Raw genomic sequence first — 16,371 nt, 5'->3', positions numbered from 1 at the left:
GCTGATTTATGTTAAGTTACCATCTCTGGCGATAGAATAAACCTTGGTTTCTGGATGATTCTGTGGTTACTCTCGGCTATATTGGAAGGCACAGCACACTGTGTTTGCTAATTCTTGCGTCAAGTCATACCCGTGAATTTTGATGAAATGAAATGCCATGTGTAAATCCTTAGTATATCCTCCATAAATGATAGGTTTCATTTGACTTTATTGTTTTCATTTTTGAGTGAACGCTTCTTTGGAGATATCTTATCTTTAGCAATCTTCCTCCAGAGGTTACTGTCCCTTAACTCTTTAGGTCCTGAGTAAATTTTTTACTACAGGCCAAATAAAAAAAAAATTTTTTTTTCTTTTTACGGTCCCACCTGCATCATTTGGAAGTTCCCAGACTAAGAGTCAAGTCGGAGCTACAGCTGCCGGCCTACACCACAGCCACAGCAATGCAGGATCTGAGCCGTGTCTGCAGCCTGTGCCACGGCTCATGGCAATGCCAGATCCTTCACCCACTGAGTGAGGCCAGAGATTGAACCGGTATTCTCACAGACACTGTGTTGGGTTCTTAGCCCGCTGAGCCACAGTGGGAGCTCCGGGCCTATTTTGTTATCATTTACCTAATCCTCTGAAGGGGGAAGGGATCTGAGACGGCACTTTTATTCCCTAAGAGCAAGTGGAGCTAAAAGTCGGAACCTAACTTTCTGACTTACTAAGCGTATCTTACATGCTCTGTGACTTGGGGAGAGCATGTGCACAGAGGCTAGGCATTCAGTAGCTGGGCAGACAGCTTACAAGGTAGTTAGTTCGTCCTCTGCAGCAGGAAGCACGGATGGATTACATGATCACTGATGTTTCAGGAAATTAAGGCCAATCAGCTTTATACAAAAAAAACCCAAAGGCTACGGGACAAAGAGGTCCATTTATTGTGGTTTTGTTGTTGTTGGTTAATATTGAATATACGCTGCTAGATTTTTTTTCCTGGTTGTATTATACCTAACATTTATTGCAAAGATACATCTTTTATCTTTTGCTTGTGTGTATCCCAGCCAAGCCACCATTTAGCAGGAAACCTGTTGAGTGACTTTTTCTTATACACTGCTGCCAAGTCCTACATCTGAAGGCTGTGTCTTCTAGCCTTGCTAAAATATGAATTCAGCTTCTACTGAGTAAATATTGAGCAAGATCAACCTTTATGAGTAGCTGACAGTTCTCATATTTTTTAAGAAACGTATCACAAAATGTTTTTAGTACATTTCTTGGTGAAAATAAGTCCTTGCCAGAATTATAGTATTGCATATAGTCAGTCGTTATGAAAGAGCCAAGTTTTATCATTTATTTTCATTAGAAAACATGGTGATTTTTACCAAGGAGTCCCCACATAATCATGCCTGCTTACTTTAGTGGCAGGCAGTGGGTTTGCAATAAAAATAGTTGGTCAGAATATTGAAGAGGTATTTTTAGAAATACTGACGGGGTATAACTTCTTTTTTTTTTTTTTTGTCTTTTTGCTGTTGTTGTTGTTGCTATTTCTTGGGCCGCTCCCGCAGCATATGGAGGTTCCCAGGCTAGGGGTTGAATCGGAGCTGTAGCCACCGGCCTACGCCAGAGCCACAGCAACGCAGGATCCGAGCTGCGTCTGCAACCTACACTACTGCTCACGGCAACGCCGGATCGTTAACCCACTGAGCAGGGGCAGGGACCGAATCCGCAACCTCATGGTTCCTAGTTGGATTCGTTAACCACTGTGCCACGACGGGAACTCCGGGGGGTATAACTTCTAATGATTTGCTTTGGGGAACATCAGTAATATTCAAGAAGGTGGTTTTTTGTTTTGTTTTGTTTTTCCAATTTCATGTATAACATTTCCTCAAATAGTCTTGCTTGTAAGTTTTTGTCAGAAGTGGGAAGGCGCGATTACTGGTTCATTTCTTTCATGTTGGTTATATCTCCGTGGACGAAGGTGAAAGGGGAGTGGGTGGAGAAGGAACTAAGATTTGAGTAAAAACATGTACAGATTGGAAAATGTTTGCTTTTAATATTTAGGTTCACCGTCAGCCAGAATGTCTGCAAATAAGTATTAAGATAACTTTGAGTTACATGAACTGAGTTTTTCGTTTCACCTGCATAATAGCAATTAAACACATTTTTAAGACAACAATATTATTTGTGTTAACTACTCTTTTCACGGATTAATATTCAAGCAAACAAGAGGGTATTTGTGTCTGTGTGTGAAAAAGTTCAGTATTAATAACATACTTGGGACAAAGGTAATGAGTTCCCATGTGGGGCAATGGGTTAAGGGTTCGGTGTTATCACTACAATGGCTTGGGTCCCTGCTGTGCTGCAGGTTTGAACCCTGGCCCAGAAACTTCTACATGCCACAGGCATGCCCCCCCCCCCAAAGTAACCTGTTTGTACTGTTGGGTAACAGTTACCTTGGTAAGCTTCATACATCTTACTATGTATTTATTTCATTCATAAGTAGCACTTTTTAAGAGCTATATCCTGTTTTAAGTACTTGACAGATATTCGTTCATCCACTCTTAATTCCTTTAATGGTTAATCGTGTAACCAGTAATTGGAGACTGTGGAAGAAAGCTTGGGTGTATTCTGCGTGTGTTTTTTCTATCCTGTTTATTTCTGTTGTTGTTTGGTTGGTTAGTGTGGCCCTGGGAACTCAGGGCTGGCAGCAGATCCCTTGTAGAACTTGTCGTTCCGCTTTTCATGCTCAGAACGTGTGAAAGGTTCAGTCTTGAGATGGTACAAAGCTTGGACTGAACTAGTTTCTGTGTTCAAATTACAGACCTTAACGTTTCCAGGAAAATAAGGCATTCGATGCATAGATAGAAGTGAGGCCTGTCCCATCTCTCCTTGGTTTCATTCACTGCCTTTTCAATGTATATGCGCAAAGACGTCACTAGGCGTGATTTTCAGTTGTGCGCTCTCTGCCCCTTCCATTCCAGCGTGCTCAGAGATGACCTTCAGCTCAGTGACAGTGAGGACAGTGACGGCGATCAAGTGAGTTCGTTCACCCCACAGAAGCGGGACTCCGCTGACGTCTCTCTGCCATTGCCGAGCCGCTTGTCCTAACCTGTTTTTTGTTCTTTCCCTGGTCCGTCCTTCCCTTCTCGCCAACGCCCAGACCCCAGAGAAGCCTCCTTCTGCATCTGCACCTCCAAGGTACCGTGTGCGGGTTTCTCCCCATCTGCGCAACATGTTTGCTGTGTTTGCTCCCAAATGGGGAAACGCCAGCCTCTTGTCGTACTTTCAGAGCTTCTTCGTGGGGAGATGGAGGTAGAGGAGCCCCGTTAAAAGAAAGGACCTGTTTCATATTTTGGAAGCTTCCATCAGCCCTGGAGAGGTTGTTAACTCTCTGAAAGAGGCAGCGTCCCCGCATCCCCCTAAGTCTAATCAGTTCCTTAGGTTTAAAATGTGCGTGTTCAACGATAAATCACCTTCACCAGTATTAGCGCAACCAGCATTTGAACAGTTATACTGATGAGCCCCGTGTTTTTATCAGAGTGACAGATGGGCTGTGTTTTCGAACATTCAAGCTGAACTAGTTCTAGAAGTTGATTCCCCTCGTGCCTGTCTTCGTTGTTCTCTATGAACTTTCTAATCTTTTCAGCTCCTTTAGGAAAGGGCCCTCAGCACAGTTTAGTGAGACGGAACGCGGCACTGATTTCGCTTTGTACACAGCTAGCCGTGTTTGAGAAAACGTCCTGCTCCGGGTTTGGGAAATGGGAACTCCCTGAACCAGCCTGATTTACCATTTCCTCTGGTACTGAATCGAGTGATTCAATACGCCAGCACCTGTCTTCCAGGAACAGAGTTAAATGACCCCCGAGCTGTTTGATTCCCTTGAGATGTGGTCTCCCGTTCGGGGACCAGCTCAGCGCTGAAAAGCTTCCCCTGGGACAGCTGAGGTTGTAGTTACTGCGGAGGATGGGTGTGGAATTATGTGAGGTCTTAAGGCTTCATAACCTCTGCTTATTTATTTATATCTCACGTTGCTCAGTGATTTCTGGTGGCTTGTAATGACCCAGAAAATATGACAAGGTAAACCTAACTTCAAAGGGGGTGGGGGGGGAAAGGTGGGAAAAAAAAAAGGTAAAGGATAATCAGAGGCAGGAATAATGTTGAAAATGTCTCTCCTTCTCATCATCCCTGGCTCAAGCTCTTCAGCTACCACAAATTTAAGGCAACATTTTTATATGAGAGAATCCTGTTATTGTATAGTATTTGTTCGCAAATTGCCTCAACTAGTGATTTTAATATTATCTAATAATTTTGTGTTATTCTAGTAGCATTATTTAATGTATTTTGGAAATATTTGAGGTCCCTTTGGAGGCATTCACAGGTATAGTCGTTGACTTACTGCTTTGGCCCGTTCCATCTAGGGTAAGGTTTTAGGATAAGCTTTGAAATTCTGTGAGTCTGGCAGCGTGATCATGATGGGTTTTCTCATAGGCCTAGAGTTAATGCTCTCTCCTTACTGTAGTTAGTCTCTGCTGCAGCTGATGTTTGGCGATGATGCTAAGCCCCTCCTAAGGAATGGTTCATTGTACACTTCTGCCCAAGAAGTGTGAGTGGATGGCCTTTGAGGTCTCTTTTCCAAGGAAACCCCATTTGTATTCAGTCGTCCCTGCCACTCTACAGTTTGTCTCATCTCGAGACTAGAGGGAGACTTTAAGGGGCTGGCTGGTCTTTGATAAATGATCTCCTCTGGGTTTTATATTGCAGGCGTCAGCAAACTTAAAAGGGTCTGAATGTAAATCTTCAGGCTCTGGGGACCGTATAGGCTGTGTGGCCTCTCGCCGCTCCTTCTGCAGTACAGAAGCAAACACAGACCCCACATAAATACTGGACGTGGATGTGTTCCAGTAAAACTTGATTCAGAAACGCAGGCAAGGAGTTCCTGCTGTGGCTCAGTGGGATTGGAGGCATCTCTGGAGTCCGGGGACTCAGCTTCAATTCCCGGCCCTGCCCAGCAGGTTAAGGATCTGGTGTTGCCTCGGCTGCGGCTTCGGTTGCAACGGTGGCTCGGATCTGATCCCTGGCTTGGGAACTCCATATGCCGTGAGCCGAAAAAGAAAAGAAAAGGATAGGCGGGCGGCCCGCTTGGGCCATGATTTGCCAACCCCTGGTTTAAAGCACCCAGCATCGCAAGTACAGGGCTTCTGGTTTTTGAGCCACAGGTGGGCCTTTCTTTGGACGGATGCTGTGCTCATTTAGTACCTGTAGGCAATCGCAAGGCCTTTTCTTACGCGGGGCAGAAAAATGGGCAAAGAGGGAGCTGAGTAAGATGGGAAGGAAGAGCCTCACCTGGGTCTTTGACCTCTGCTCTCCGCCTGCCCCGCAGCGCCCCGCCACCCCCGCCGCCACCGCCGCCGCCGCCCCCCCCCGAGGCGGCCTCCGCACATTCCAGCAGCGCAGAGTCGGAGAGCACCAGCGACTCGGACAGCTCCTCGGACTCGGAGAGCGAGAGCAGCTCCAGTGACAGCGAGGAGAACGAGCCCCAGGAAGCCCCGGCTCCCCCTGAGGTACCGCCCCTCCAGGCCCCTCCAGGGCTGCAGAGCCCGCGAGCCTGGGCACTCCGTCCAGGGGTGGCCTTGGCGTGGCTGTGTCTTGCCAGGCGGGTGGCGCTTGGGAGCGCTGTCTTCTGCCCCCCTGGCGAAAACGCCAGCTTGTTCCCCGGTGCCACCAGAGCTGTTCTGAAGGGCAGCTCATTGAGAATGAGTGCATGCCCCCGCTTCCTTTCCCCTTCTTTGGAGGAAGAAAATTCGGTGTTGGTTGGCTGCTGTGTTCATATTAATGAGAAATCCTTTTGAGATTTAAGGAATGCATGAATTTGGGAAATGAACAGGAGCCTGATTTAGCAAAGGGCTGTGGCCTAGAAATAAGCCATCGGAGATCCTATTTTTGAATGGCTGAAAGCCATGCATTAAATTGACGGTGAAGTGATTCTGCCAGGGCTGTGTTTCTTGCTCCCTCTGCCCCAGGTAAACCAGGGGTAATTGTGTTTGCCTGTCACCCACCCTTGGGAGATCTTGTAAAGATGAACAGATGAGACCGAAAGCCCGAAGCACTAAATTTACCCATAGTTAGCAGTGTGCTGAACTCAAGAAATGCAGTGACAACTAACAGGGTTGCCAGGTTATCTTCAAAAGTTGAAGCAGCATGTGAACTGTTTGCTGGGGAAGGCATTCTTAGCTAGACCAGCTCGTATAGAGAAAATTATTCAGCCTATTTTAGGTGGGAATCCCAGGAAATAAAGATTTTCTGATTAAGAAAACATTAAAGTCTTCAGTATTGGTCTCTGCTCTTTGGAAAGCAGGACCAGTGAACTAGAGCATTAACCAAATACGTCTGGAGATGCTGCAGGGAGGCTGAAGAGCCACGTCTGAAGGGAAGGGAGGATGAGGAGATCATTGAGTATTGCTTTTCTGTTGTTAGATGTGAATTTATGTCTGGCACAGAGTAAGTGCTTAATACATATTTTTTTGAGTGAATAAACATAGATCAACCTTAGCTGCCCTCGAAGTGCCTTTCAGATTTTAGAAACTACTCCACGTGTGCCTGGGGGCTCTCAGTTTCCTCAGGAGATGCTGGTTGCTGTTGAAGTAATTCTTGGGTGCCCCAGGGGAAAAGGCACTGGATTTGTTCTGCTGAGGAACTGGGGGTTGTCCACGGTCCTAGTCATGAGGTCTTTGCTTTATTTCTCACCTCGTTCACCAAGAAACATCTGCATGCTTGTTTGGTTACTAATACAAGCAAGAGAATCCAATTAAATCATAGAATTCAAATACAATGGAAATGGCACCGATTTGGCTAGACAATTGAAACCTGAAAGAAGAATTTAATCTGGTGTTTGTATTCGCGAAATGGTTATATCTCGTTGCTGAATAGATTTAGAGGCTCTTAGAAGAAAAATGGATGTTCCCATCCTACTTTACTTTTTTTTTTAATTTTTTAAATTTTTTTGTCTTTTTACTTTACTTTTTAAAATCGCTTTCCTAAATAGGTTCATATTTGTACATTTATGTTGATGTGCAAATCTAGACTTGAGTATAGTTTTGTATGTTACGTGTCAAGGCTTGACTTCCTCAGACATACTTTATCTTTGACTAGATTTTAAACCTGTAATTTTCCCTTAAGGTATTGAATAGCCTTTCTTTCCTTTTTAAATAAATACCTGAATTACTGTAAATCTGTGTTAGTTGATGAAAGGTACATGCATTCCATAATAGGTCATGGATCCTAGTTTTATCTTTCTCACCCCTTTCTTCATTCTATTTCTAATGCTGAGAAATTTGCTCCTTAAACCCCCATTTTAAATTCATTTGACACAGTAGTCTAATGATCTCACGAGATCTGAGATGTGACACGTGTGCCAAGTGGGCTGGCGGTGAACTTGGGGAAAAGCCACTCTCTGCTTTATTGTGTGAGTCAGCATGTGAATCTCAGCTTTTCAGAATACATGGGACGCATCACCTCTTTACTGCTTAAGTAAAGTTCAGGGGAAAAGGATTCTCTTCTCAGCTGATTCAGGGATCTGCTTGGTTTTCTAATCCATTCATTGTCCAGTTCTTCGGTAGTAAGCTACTATGGTTGATTACTCATTAAGCTCTTGGTACATGTTTTGTGCATTATGTGATGCAACCCTCCATCACCCCTAGAAGGCTGGGAACTTTCTTTTCACCTGTAAGGAAGTAAGTAGTAGCCCTTCGATCGAAACCATTGAAATCTGAGCCATTTCACTCAGAAGCCTTTTCTTCTTACTACACCATACTCTCCTCCTCTCTTAAGTTTTGGACTCTACTCCCTTACAACTATGATATTTTACCAAAAAAAAAAAGTAGGCATATATTGTGCAGGGCTCAGAACCTTTTTTTCGGTCTTCTGTTTTGTTTTTTAGGACCGCTCCTGCGGCACATGGAGATTCTCAGGCTAGGGATCCAATTGGAACTGTAGCCGCCAGCCTACGCCAGAGCCACAGCAATGTGGGATCCGAGCTGCATCTGCAACCTACATCACAGCTCACAGCCATGCTGGATCGTCAACCCACTGAGTGAGGCCAAGGATCGAACCCGCATCCTCATGGATGCTAGCTGGGTTCGCTAACCACCAAGCCATGACGGGAACCCATCTTAAAACTTTTTATTCAGAGTCATAATTCATTCTAAAATGCATGCACTTTTGCCAGTTTGAGATGTTAGAATTAAGGGGCTGTACAGCCAAACTCTTACTAACGTGCTTAATGGAAATTAATCGTATTTTTTGTCTGGGTTGATGCAGCCCTGGGAGGCTGGGGCTGGGGCATGAGGAAAGGCTGAGGAGGAAATGAAAGTCCAAATCTCGATCCTGTCCACCAAGGCTCTTCAAGTTCATCTTAAAATCGATTGTCTGTCAATCCCTTATGCACGACTTTCCCCCATCCAACACCCAAATAATACCTGATCTTAAAGGAATTCTAGCCATTCTACGTCTCTGTAGGTGTACAGGAAGGATCACCCCTACCCTCGCCCCTCGTCCGGGCACACCAACTCGGTTTGGCCCTGCAATCAGGCCGTCTGCTTCCCTTCTGGACATTTTCAGTACCACAGTGAAAGAGCATGTTTTATTTCTGTAATCAGGACATTCCTTTAGGGACTACTAAATGTATCTCAAACTGCCCTGTTTTGGGGTGGCGGGAAGCAGATGTTCTTGATACCAGGAATGAACGTCCCTTTCGGTTCACGCATAAAGAAGTACCCTTCTGTAGAGCAAGCGCGTCAGGGATTGCCGTGCAGTTGTCAGCACAGCCCTGGCGAGAGATCTCTGTACCGTTCCTGGGAGAGAGGGTTTCAGGAATTCAGCTCTGGAGGCAATTGACAAGTGACGTATCTTCATGCCTCGTCCCCAGTCTGTTAACCACCAGTGTGACCTCGTCCTCAAATCTTTGTGGGAAATAATAATACCTGACAAGCAGGTATTGTGTGCTAATCTTTCCTCTACCCTGAACAGTCATTCTGTCTTGTTAGAATACTGAATATACAGTGGGGAAAAAAATGCCTAGGACTTTGTTAGAATAGCTCCTTCTTCGCTCCCTCCCTGTTCTGAGATTCGGATGAGAGCCTGGGTATCGAGTTGATCTCGAGGGAGCTATAAAGAAGATATGCTGTCTTAAGCAGGAAAAAATTCCGTAACCCTCTTTCTGGCCAAAGTATAATCCTCCCTAGTTCTTTAAAGTTTCTCTCAGTTCTGTTTCGTTATAATCACACTAAGCCCCCAAAGAGCTACCTGGTCATTTCATCACCTAACCTTTTTCCTGGCCCCAAAGCCTTTACATTCCATCCACATAAGATACCTTAAATGGATTAAGTTTGCATGTTTTTATAGAGTTGAATTGTTTGGGATATTCCACTTGGGGAAATGGTTAGCAATCTTTTCTATAAAATATAGTCCCCTAATGGAGGGATCTCTTTATCCATAATCTAATTAGTTAAGTCCTATGTGGAATATCTTTTGATTAACTTCTCGATGTGCTATGGAAATGATTTAGTCATTCATACAAACCACGTGTCAGAATGGATCTTTTTCTTCTCTCTTGTTTTTTTAAATTTATTTTTATTTTTCTTCTTTTTTTTTTTTTTGAATGTGGCATGTGGAAGTTCCAGGGGTCAGGGATCAGATCACACCTGTGCCACAGCAGTGATCTGAGCCACTGTGGCGACATGGGATCCTTCACCCACTGAGCCACAAAAGAACTCTCAAAATTGGAGTTCCTGTTGTGGAGCAGCAGAAACGAATCCGACATGAGGTTGCGGGTTCGATCCCTGGCCTCGTTCAGTGGGTTAAGGATCTGGCATTGCCATGAGGTGTGGTGTAGGTTGCAGACGTGGCTCAGATTGGGCGTTGCTGTGGCTGTGGTTCTGTATGCCGCGGGTGCGGCCCTAGAAAGAAAACCTCTCAGAATGGATCTTAAGAAAAACATGTAGCATACCAGTCATATAATGCCCTTTTTAAAAGTATAATCATTGCTTACTCTATTAGACACTAATGTTTTTCCAAATAGCATAAAATTTATAGTTACGCTAATATATCTATGGGAATGCTCATATATTTCGTGCACACCACTGTGTTCAAGACATAATAGTGGAATTTGGAGATAAAGACATTCTTCTCATTCTTTTTGTCTTTTTGCCTTTTCTAGAGCCGGTCCCGCGGCATGTGGAGGTTCCCAGGCTAGGGGTTGAATCGGAGCTGTAGCCACCGGCCTACGCCAGGGCCACAGCAACGCAGGATCCAAGCCGCGCCTGCAACCTTCACCACAGCTCACGGCAACGCCGGATCCTTAACCCACTGATCGAGGCCAGGGAGCGAACCCATAACCTCCTGCACCATGATGGGAACTTCCCAAGACATTCTTCTCATTCTTAATAAGATCTAATAGCTCAGTTGAAGAGAGAGAAAGTGTGTTGCATCAATAGTGAGTTAGCAACCAAGATTTCCACAGTAAGCAGAAGTCAGAACTTCTGTTTATTTGCCAAATTGCACAGATAATCAGTATAATCTCACTACTCTTAATTGTGTGCTCTCAAGCCTCCCTGTGCGTCTTAGAAAAATAGGTGCTATTTCAGGCCAGATTGCCTCAAACAAGAGACTTCATGTTTTTGCCTTTTAGGGCCGCACCCTCGGCTTATGGAGATTCCCAGGCTAGGGGTCAAATCAGAGCTATAGCTACCAGCCACAGCCAGAGCACGTGGGATCTGAGCCACATTTGCGACCTACACCACAGCTCATGGCAACGCCAGATCCGTAACTCACTGTGCGAGGCCAGGGATCGAACCCTCAACCTCATGGTTCCTGGTCGGATTCGTTTCCGCTGCACCACAAGCCACAAAGGGGTCGATATTGGTTACACAATTAATGGTTGGCTCAAGTGACCTCACTTGGCGCTTTTTACCCAGGTGTAAAATTTGAAAATCAGTACATAGTACGTCAGTGATGAACAGAAAACCATGGCATGTAAATAAATAAATAAGAGAAATGAAATCATTAAGTAAATAAGAGAAATGAAATCAAGTCTTGAAGGAAGGCATTTGCAGTTGAAAGGTACATCAAAAAAGAATAAAGGATGAAACCCATCCACAATCACTAAGACTTGGTTTCTTAATCACCTGAAAACCTTTGATAAAAGAACTCTTTTTATTCTTCATTTTCTCTATTATTTTCTGATAGAGTAGTTTACAAGCCAAAATAACTCAATTCCATTTGAATTATACTGTGAGTACCAGTAGAACAAAATATTGGTTACACAGATTTCTAACCATTTGCCAGTGGTCAACATGGGTCAGTGTCTGCTACAGCAAAATTCCAGTAGTGCAAAAATACTGGAAGCTTGTTTTAAGAGTTAAGTTCTTGTTGTGGCTCAGAGGGTTAAGAACCTGGCTAGTCTCTGTGAGGATGCTGGGTTCCACCCCTGGCCCCACTCCGTGGGTTACACGTCTGGCGCTGGCTGTGAGTTTTGGTGTAGGTCGCAGGCACAGCTCGGATTCTGCATTGCTGTGCCCAGGCTGGCAGCTGCACCTCTCATTCAGCCACTAGCCTGGGAACTTCCATATGCCACAGGGGCGGCCCTAACAAGGAAAGGGGGTGGGGGGAGTGTTAATTGTGCCCTTCCCTGGTGGCTCAGCAGTTTAAGGATCTAGGGTTGTCACTGCTGTGGCTGGGGTTTCTGTGCCGCCCAGTGTTCCCTCCCTGACCTGGGAACTTCCTCAGGCCCTAGGCGCAGCCAAAGAAAAAAGGTTAATTGTTACAGAATTTGACCTATGATCCCAGGAAGGTCAAGAGGAGCTGCGTGTTTGGAGTGATTGCATCTCCTGGGCAGTCCCCTGGGATTGGGTGACTAGTCCAGAAGAGGAGCATCGTCATTGGTCGGTTAACCCTTCTTTTTCCTTGTTTGTAGCCCGAGCCTCCGACAACAAACAAATGGCAGCTGGACAACTGGCTGACCAAAGTCAGCCAGCCCCCGGTGCCCGCCGAGGCCCCGGGCAGCGCCGAGCCCCCGCCTCGGCACACGGACAGTAAGGGCAAGGGCGGCGACAGCGCCCCCGCGGGTCACGAGCGCTCGGAGTCCAAAGAGCCTGCCCCCAAAAACTCCAGCCGAGGCCCCCGGGGCCCTTCCGAAGGCCCCCACGCGGGCAAGAGGACCTGTCAGAAGTCCCCCGCCCAGCAGGAGCCCCCGCAGAGGCAAACCGTGGGAACCAAGCAGCCCAAAAAACCCGCCAAGCCCTCCGCCCCTGCGGACGCGCGCGCCTGCGTACAAGCGGAGAGCCAGCTGGGCTCCAAAGACCAGCCCTCCAAAGACAAGCCCAAGGTCAAGACGAAAGGGCGGCCGCGCGCCGGCGAGAGCTGCGAGCCCAAGCCGCCAGCGCCTGCCTCTGGCCCGGGCGAGCGGAAGAAGCACCGGAGCGGCCCCGCCGACCCCCCGAAGGCGCCCCCGAAGGAGGCAGCAGAGGACGGGAGCCCCGATCACTTTGCGCTCGTCCCCCTGACGCAGAGCCAGGGCCCCGCCCGCGGTGGCGCCAGGACTAGTGGCTGCCGACTGGCCGTGGTCGTCCAAGAGGACCGCCGCAAGGACAGACCCCCGGTGCCTTCGCGAGACACCAAGCTGCTCTCCCCGCTCAGGGACACTCCGCCCCCGCAAAGCTTGATGGTGAAGATCACCCTGGATCTCCTCTCCCGGGTCCCCCAGCTCCCCGGGAAGGCCAGCCGGCCCAAGAAGCCGGAAGACAAACCGCCAGTGGCCACGAAGAAGCCCGATCCTGAGAAGCGAAGCTCAGACACCGCCAGCAAGTTGGCCAAAAAGAGAAAGGTGAGTGTGAGGAGCTGACCTGCCCCCTCAGGGTGGGACATACCTGCCCTGCGCCTGGGGCTGTCTTTGGCCCTGGATTGTAACCCGGAGTGGTCCTAGAAGAGGCCGGGAGTCTTGGGATTGGATGTAGCCTTGGCTCCTAAACCAGAGTTTCTCTTTCACTGCAGTTAGGCATCGATAAATGCCAGGTACCTTCATTCTTGCTAGTTTGAAGAAGAGGTGAGACAGTCTTTGAAAAAAACATCTTGCTTTAGAATAATGCAGCATTTAAGAGTACATTTTTCTCTTTTCCGATGCCGTTGGTATTTACCACCTGGCCCACTCCTTTTGCCATAGAAATCTAAACCTTACGTGAACTGAAATGTTGATTCCGATATTACTGACAGAAGACACGAAATTTTGCTTCCCTAGTCTGATATTGCGTCTATGTTTTAATTCATGGCCACCTAACACTTCGTTAATTTGAAACCCACCAGGTTTATAATCAGTGATCTCCATGAATGACTTTTACTAATAAGCAGAGCGTTATGAAAAAAAAAGGTTTAGAGCTCTTATTATAGAGAGAGTTAGGACATCTTTTTGAGTAATACGGGCTGTTAGGGTGAAGCACGGAAAATCTGTCGTTTTACTTACGGCAGTGTTTGAAAGCGTCACTGAAGGAGTGAACATAACAAGAACAAAAATTCCCTGCCTTGTCTGAGACCTTTGTTACTTAGACACACACAGTTACGAGCGATCTCCTTTCGTCCTTTATTCTGCGTCATTGTGCTCTTGATGTGTCTTTTGCTGCTTCTTGGTGACTAAAGATGAGTGAGCTTTCCCCCCAGTGGCGCTCCCAAGTCAGCCTACCCAGGATTCAGAGTGAAAGGCATGAGAAGGGCCCACTCTTTCCTGCTGAGACGGAATAAAAACTTTAACACTCCTACAAAGACATTAAAGAAAACTTCTTACTCCGTTGTGCAAGTTGAGTAAGGAATGACGAGGACAAAGAGATTGCGAGGTCTGCTGTCGTGTCTGATTCAACGGATTACTCCACTAGGTTAAAAATATAACATGACTTTAGGAAATAGTTAAGAGCAGTGGTTTCTCCAGAACCTTGTCGAGTGAGGCACAGGGTGTGTATTGCCACCCTAACTGCAGTGGTCAGGCCCGGTGGGGTAGGACTGAGCCCTAATTGGAAGTGCTGTTTCACCTGGAACAGGGCATATTCTTGTGCCCGATAACTTTTAAGATGGTGTGTGTGTGTGTGTGTGTGTGTGTGTGTGAAGTTAAGGATCCAGTGTTGTCTCTGCAGCAGCCTGAGTTTGGTCCTCGGCCTGGTGCAGGGGGTTAAGGATCAGGCTGTGGCCTAGGTTGCAGCTGCAGCTCCAATCTGATCCCTGGCCCAGGAACTTCATATCCTGTGGGTGCAGTCAAAAGTGTGTGTGGGGGGGGGGGGGGGACGCAGTGTAAAACTTAATGGAGAAAATTGTGATGGGCCAGGCTAGGCAGGAGGTGCCCGTATCTAATATAGCTGAGAAGGCTTCAGAAATACAATCATTTACCTCCTCCTGGGAAATCTTTTTATCCCTACATCCCAGCTACCAATAGTATCGCCTGCTGACCTTCATCTGCTGGTGTGGGGAGAAGTATTAGCTTCTCAAGTGTTCATGGGGAGTTCCCATTGTGGTGCAGCAGAAACTAATCCAGCTAGGATCCATGAGGATTCAGGTTCGATCCCTGGCCTCGCTCAGTGGGTTAAGGATCCGGCATTGTCGTGAGCTGTGGTGTAGGTTGCAGACGCGGCTCAGATCCCGCGTTGCTGTGGCTGTGGTGTAGGCTGGCAGCTGTGGCTCCGATTAGGCCCCTAGCCTGGGAATCTCCATGTGCTGTGGGTTCAGCCCTAAAAAGCAAAACAGAAAAGTGTTTAGGCACCAAATGGAAATTTTGGCTCCCCAGACATTTCTCAGTGCCTGCCCATACTTCAGTGGAGATCTAGAAGCTCTGCTTGCAGCTCCAGGAAGGGAAACTCCGCTGTCCCTGTTGAGTATATGAACTGTGCCCTCTGAAAGCCGTTCCCAGCCCTTGGCTGAGCTCTCCGAGGGCAGCTCATTTATCTTGCGTTCAGATGATGGAGAAGTAATGACGCTCTCGTCTTGGACAAGTGCATCCTTGTTTAGAGCTCTGGCAGGCAGCTGCGAGCTGGCCCTGGGAACCGTCTGCCTCGCTGCTGTGGGGCTGACAGGGTCAGGATGGGAATCCGTGGTTGCAGACCCTGGCTGCTCACTCCGTCCCCAGGGGATCCCTTAGGACTGGTGGCAGGATGTGTGCCACCCCCAACTCCCCACACTCCCATTGGTATTTTCTAAATCCTCAGGTAATCCCAGTGCCTCAGGCTTTGGAGCAGAACCTTATCACTGAGCCAGGATGGTACACAGCTGGTTCTTTGGACTGAGAAATCTGTCCAGCATATGGTGCATTTAGACACCACAGATCTAGACAAGCAGGAACTCCTGGTCTGAAATATGTCGCTAGTTAGAAACGACACTTGAGAAAGCTTTCAGATCAATATAAACATTGGCCAACTGTATCCTTCTCTCATGATCAGAGAGCCAGTATCACTGGTTTTACTTCCTGTGATTCTAAGTGGTCTTAACTCTGCTCGTCATGACCCCGAGGTCTCGCTTTCCCAAGGGGCAGGCTCCCTCTTCCTGCCGGGACCCTGACTCCCCTTGCTCAGCGCACCTTGGCCACCCCCCCCTGACGAGCTTGGGAGCTTTCCCCCAAATTTGGATCGTGAAGACTTAGTTATTTTCTTCCTACTAAGTGGGAACACTAGAAACAGCTCCATGAGGATGTAGTGAGAGCAGTTCACCAATGCACCTGCTCCTGCACATGAGTGGGATTTATTTAAAGACCCATTCCTCTTTTGGCACAAAATTTAACACATGTTTTCAGAGGGTTAACATAGCCTTGAAACATCTTATTTTATTTATTTTGTCTTTTTGGGGCCACGCCCAAGGCATACGGAGGTTCCCAGACTAGGGGTCCAGTCAGAGCTGCAGCTACGGCCTACACCACAGCCACAGCAACGTCAGATCCAAGCCGCGTCTGCAGCGTACACCACAGCTCACGGCAACGCCGGATCCTTAACCCACTGAGCAAGGCCAGGGTCGGATTCGTTAACCCCTGTGCCATGACGGGAACTCCCCTCCTTTTTCTAAATAACTGCTTTACTGACCCAGAAGCTTGGACATTTTTGGAAACATATTTCAGTGCCATTGTTTATGTGTGTTTTGAAGGATAAGGAGGGAAGTTACAGGATGTGGTGGGAAAGTGTGCAGTTTTTTTGCTTGATGGTTGTTTCCGACCTTCCCTTCTATCCAAGAGCTGTTTTTTTCTCGGGTTGTTTCTCCAGGTCAACATTCCCAGCTATTATCCTTCAAATCAGGGGCTTGAAAAGTCATCCCTATAATTTCCTAGAGCCACTTACATCTAATTTCCTCGTGCCTGCTCGTTACCCTAAGAGTGTCACTAAA

At 47.1% G+C, this 16,371-nt stretch overlaps 1 protein-coding gene across 1 annotated transcript in view; it reads left to right on the top strand.

The window, feature by feature from the left end:
- The window catches only part of AFF1 (ALF transcription elongation factor 1), a 193,226-nt gene that overhangs the window by 153,555 nt on the left and 23,300 nt on the right, over positions 1-16,371 (top strand). Inside the window, exons 9-12 of the mRNA XM_047798798.1 lie at positions 2,958-3,012; positions 3,137-3,174; positions 5,357-5,537; positions 11,945-12,853. Of these exons, the coding sequence (XP_047654754.1) occupies positions 2,958-3,012; positions 3,137-3,174; positions 5,357-5,537; positions 11,945-12,853 (1,183 nt within the window). The remainder of the gene's footprint in view (positions 1-2,957; positions 3,013-3,136; positions 3,175-5,356; positions 5,538-11,944; positions 12,854-16,371) is intronic.

The sequence above is a fragment of the Phacochoerus africanus genome, chromosome 10 (assembly GCF_016906955.1).
Source record: "Phacochoerus africanus isolate WHEZ1 chromosome 10, ROS_Pafr_v1, whole genome shotgun sequence".
NCBI classification, from domain to species: Eukaryota; Metazoa; Chordata; class Mammalia; order Artiodactyla; family Suidae; genus Phacochoerus; species Phacochoerus africanus.
Note: the sequence above shows the minus strand (reverse complement) of the source record. Positions and strands in the feature narration are given on the sequence as shown.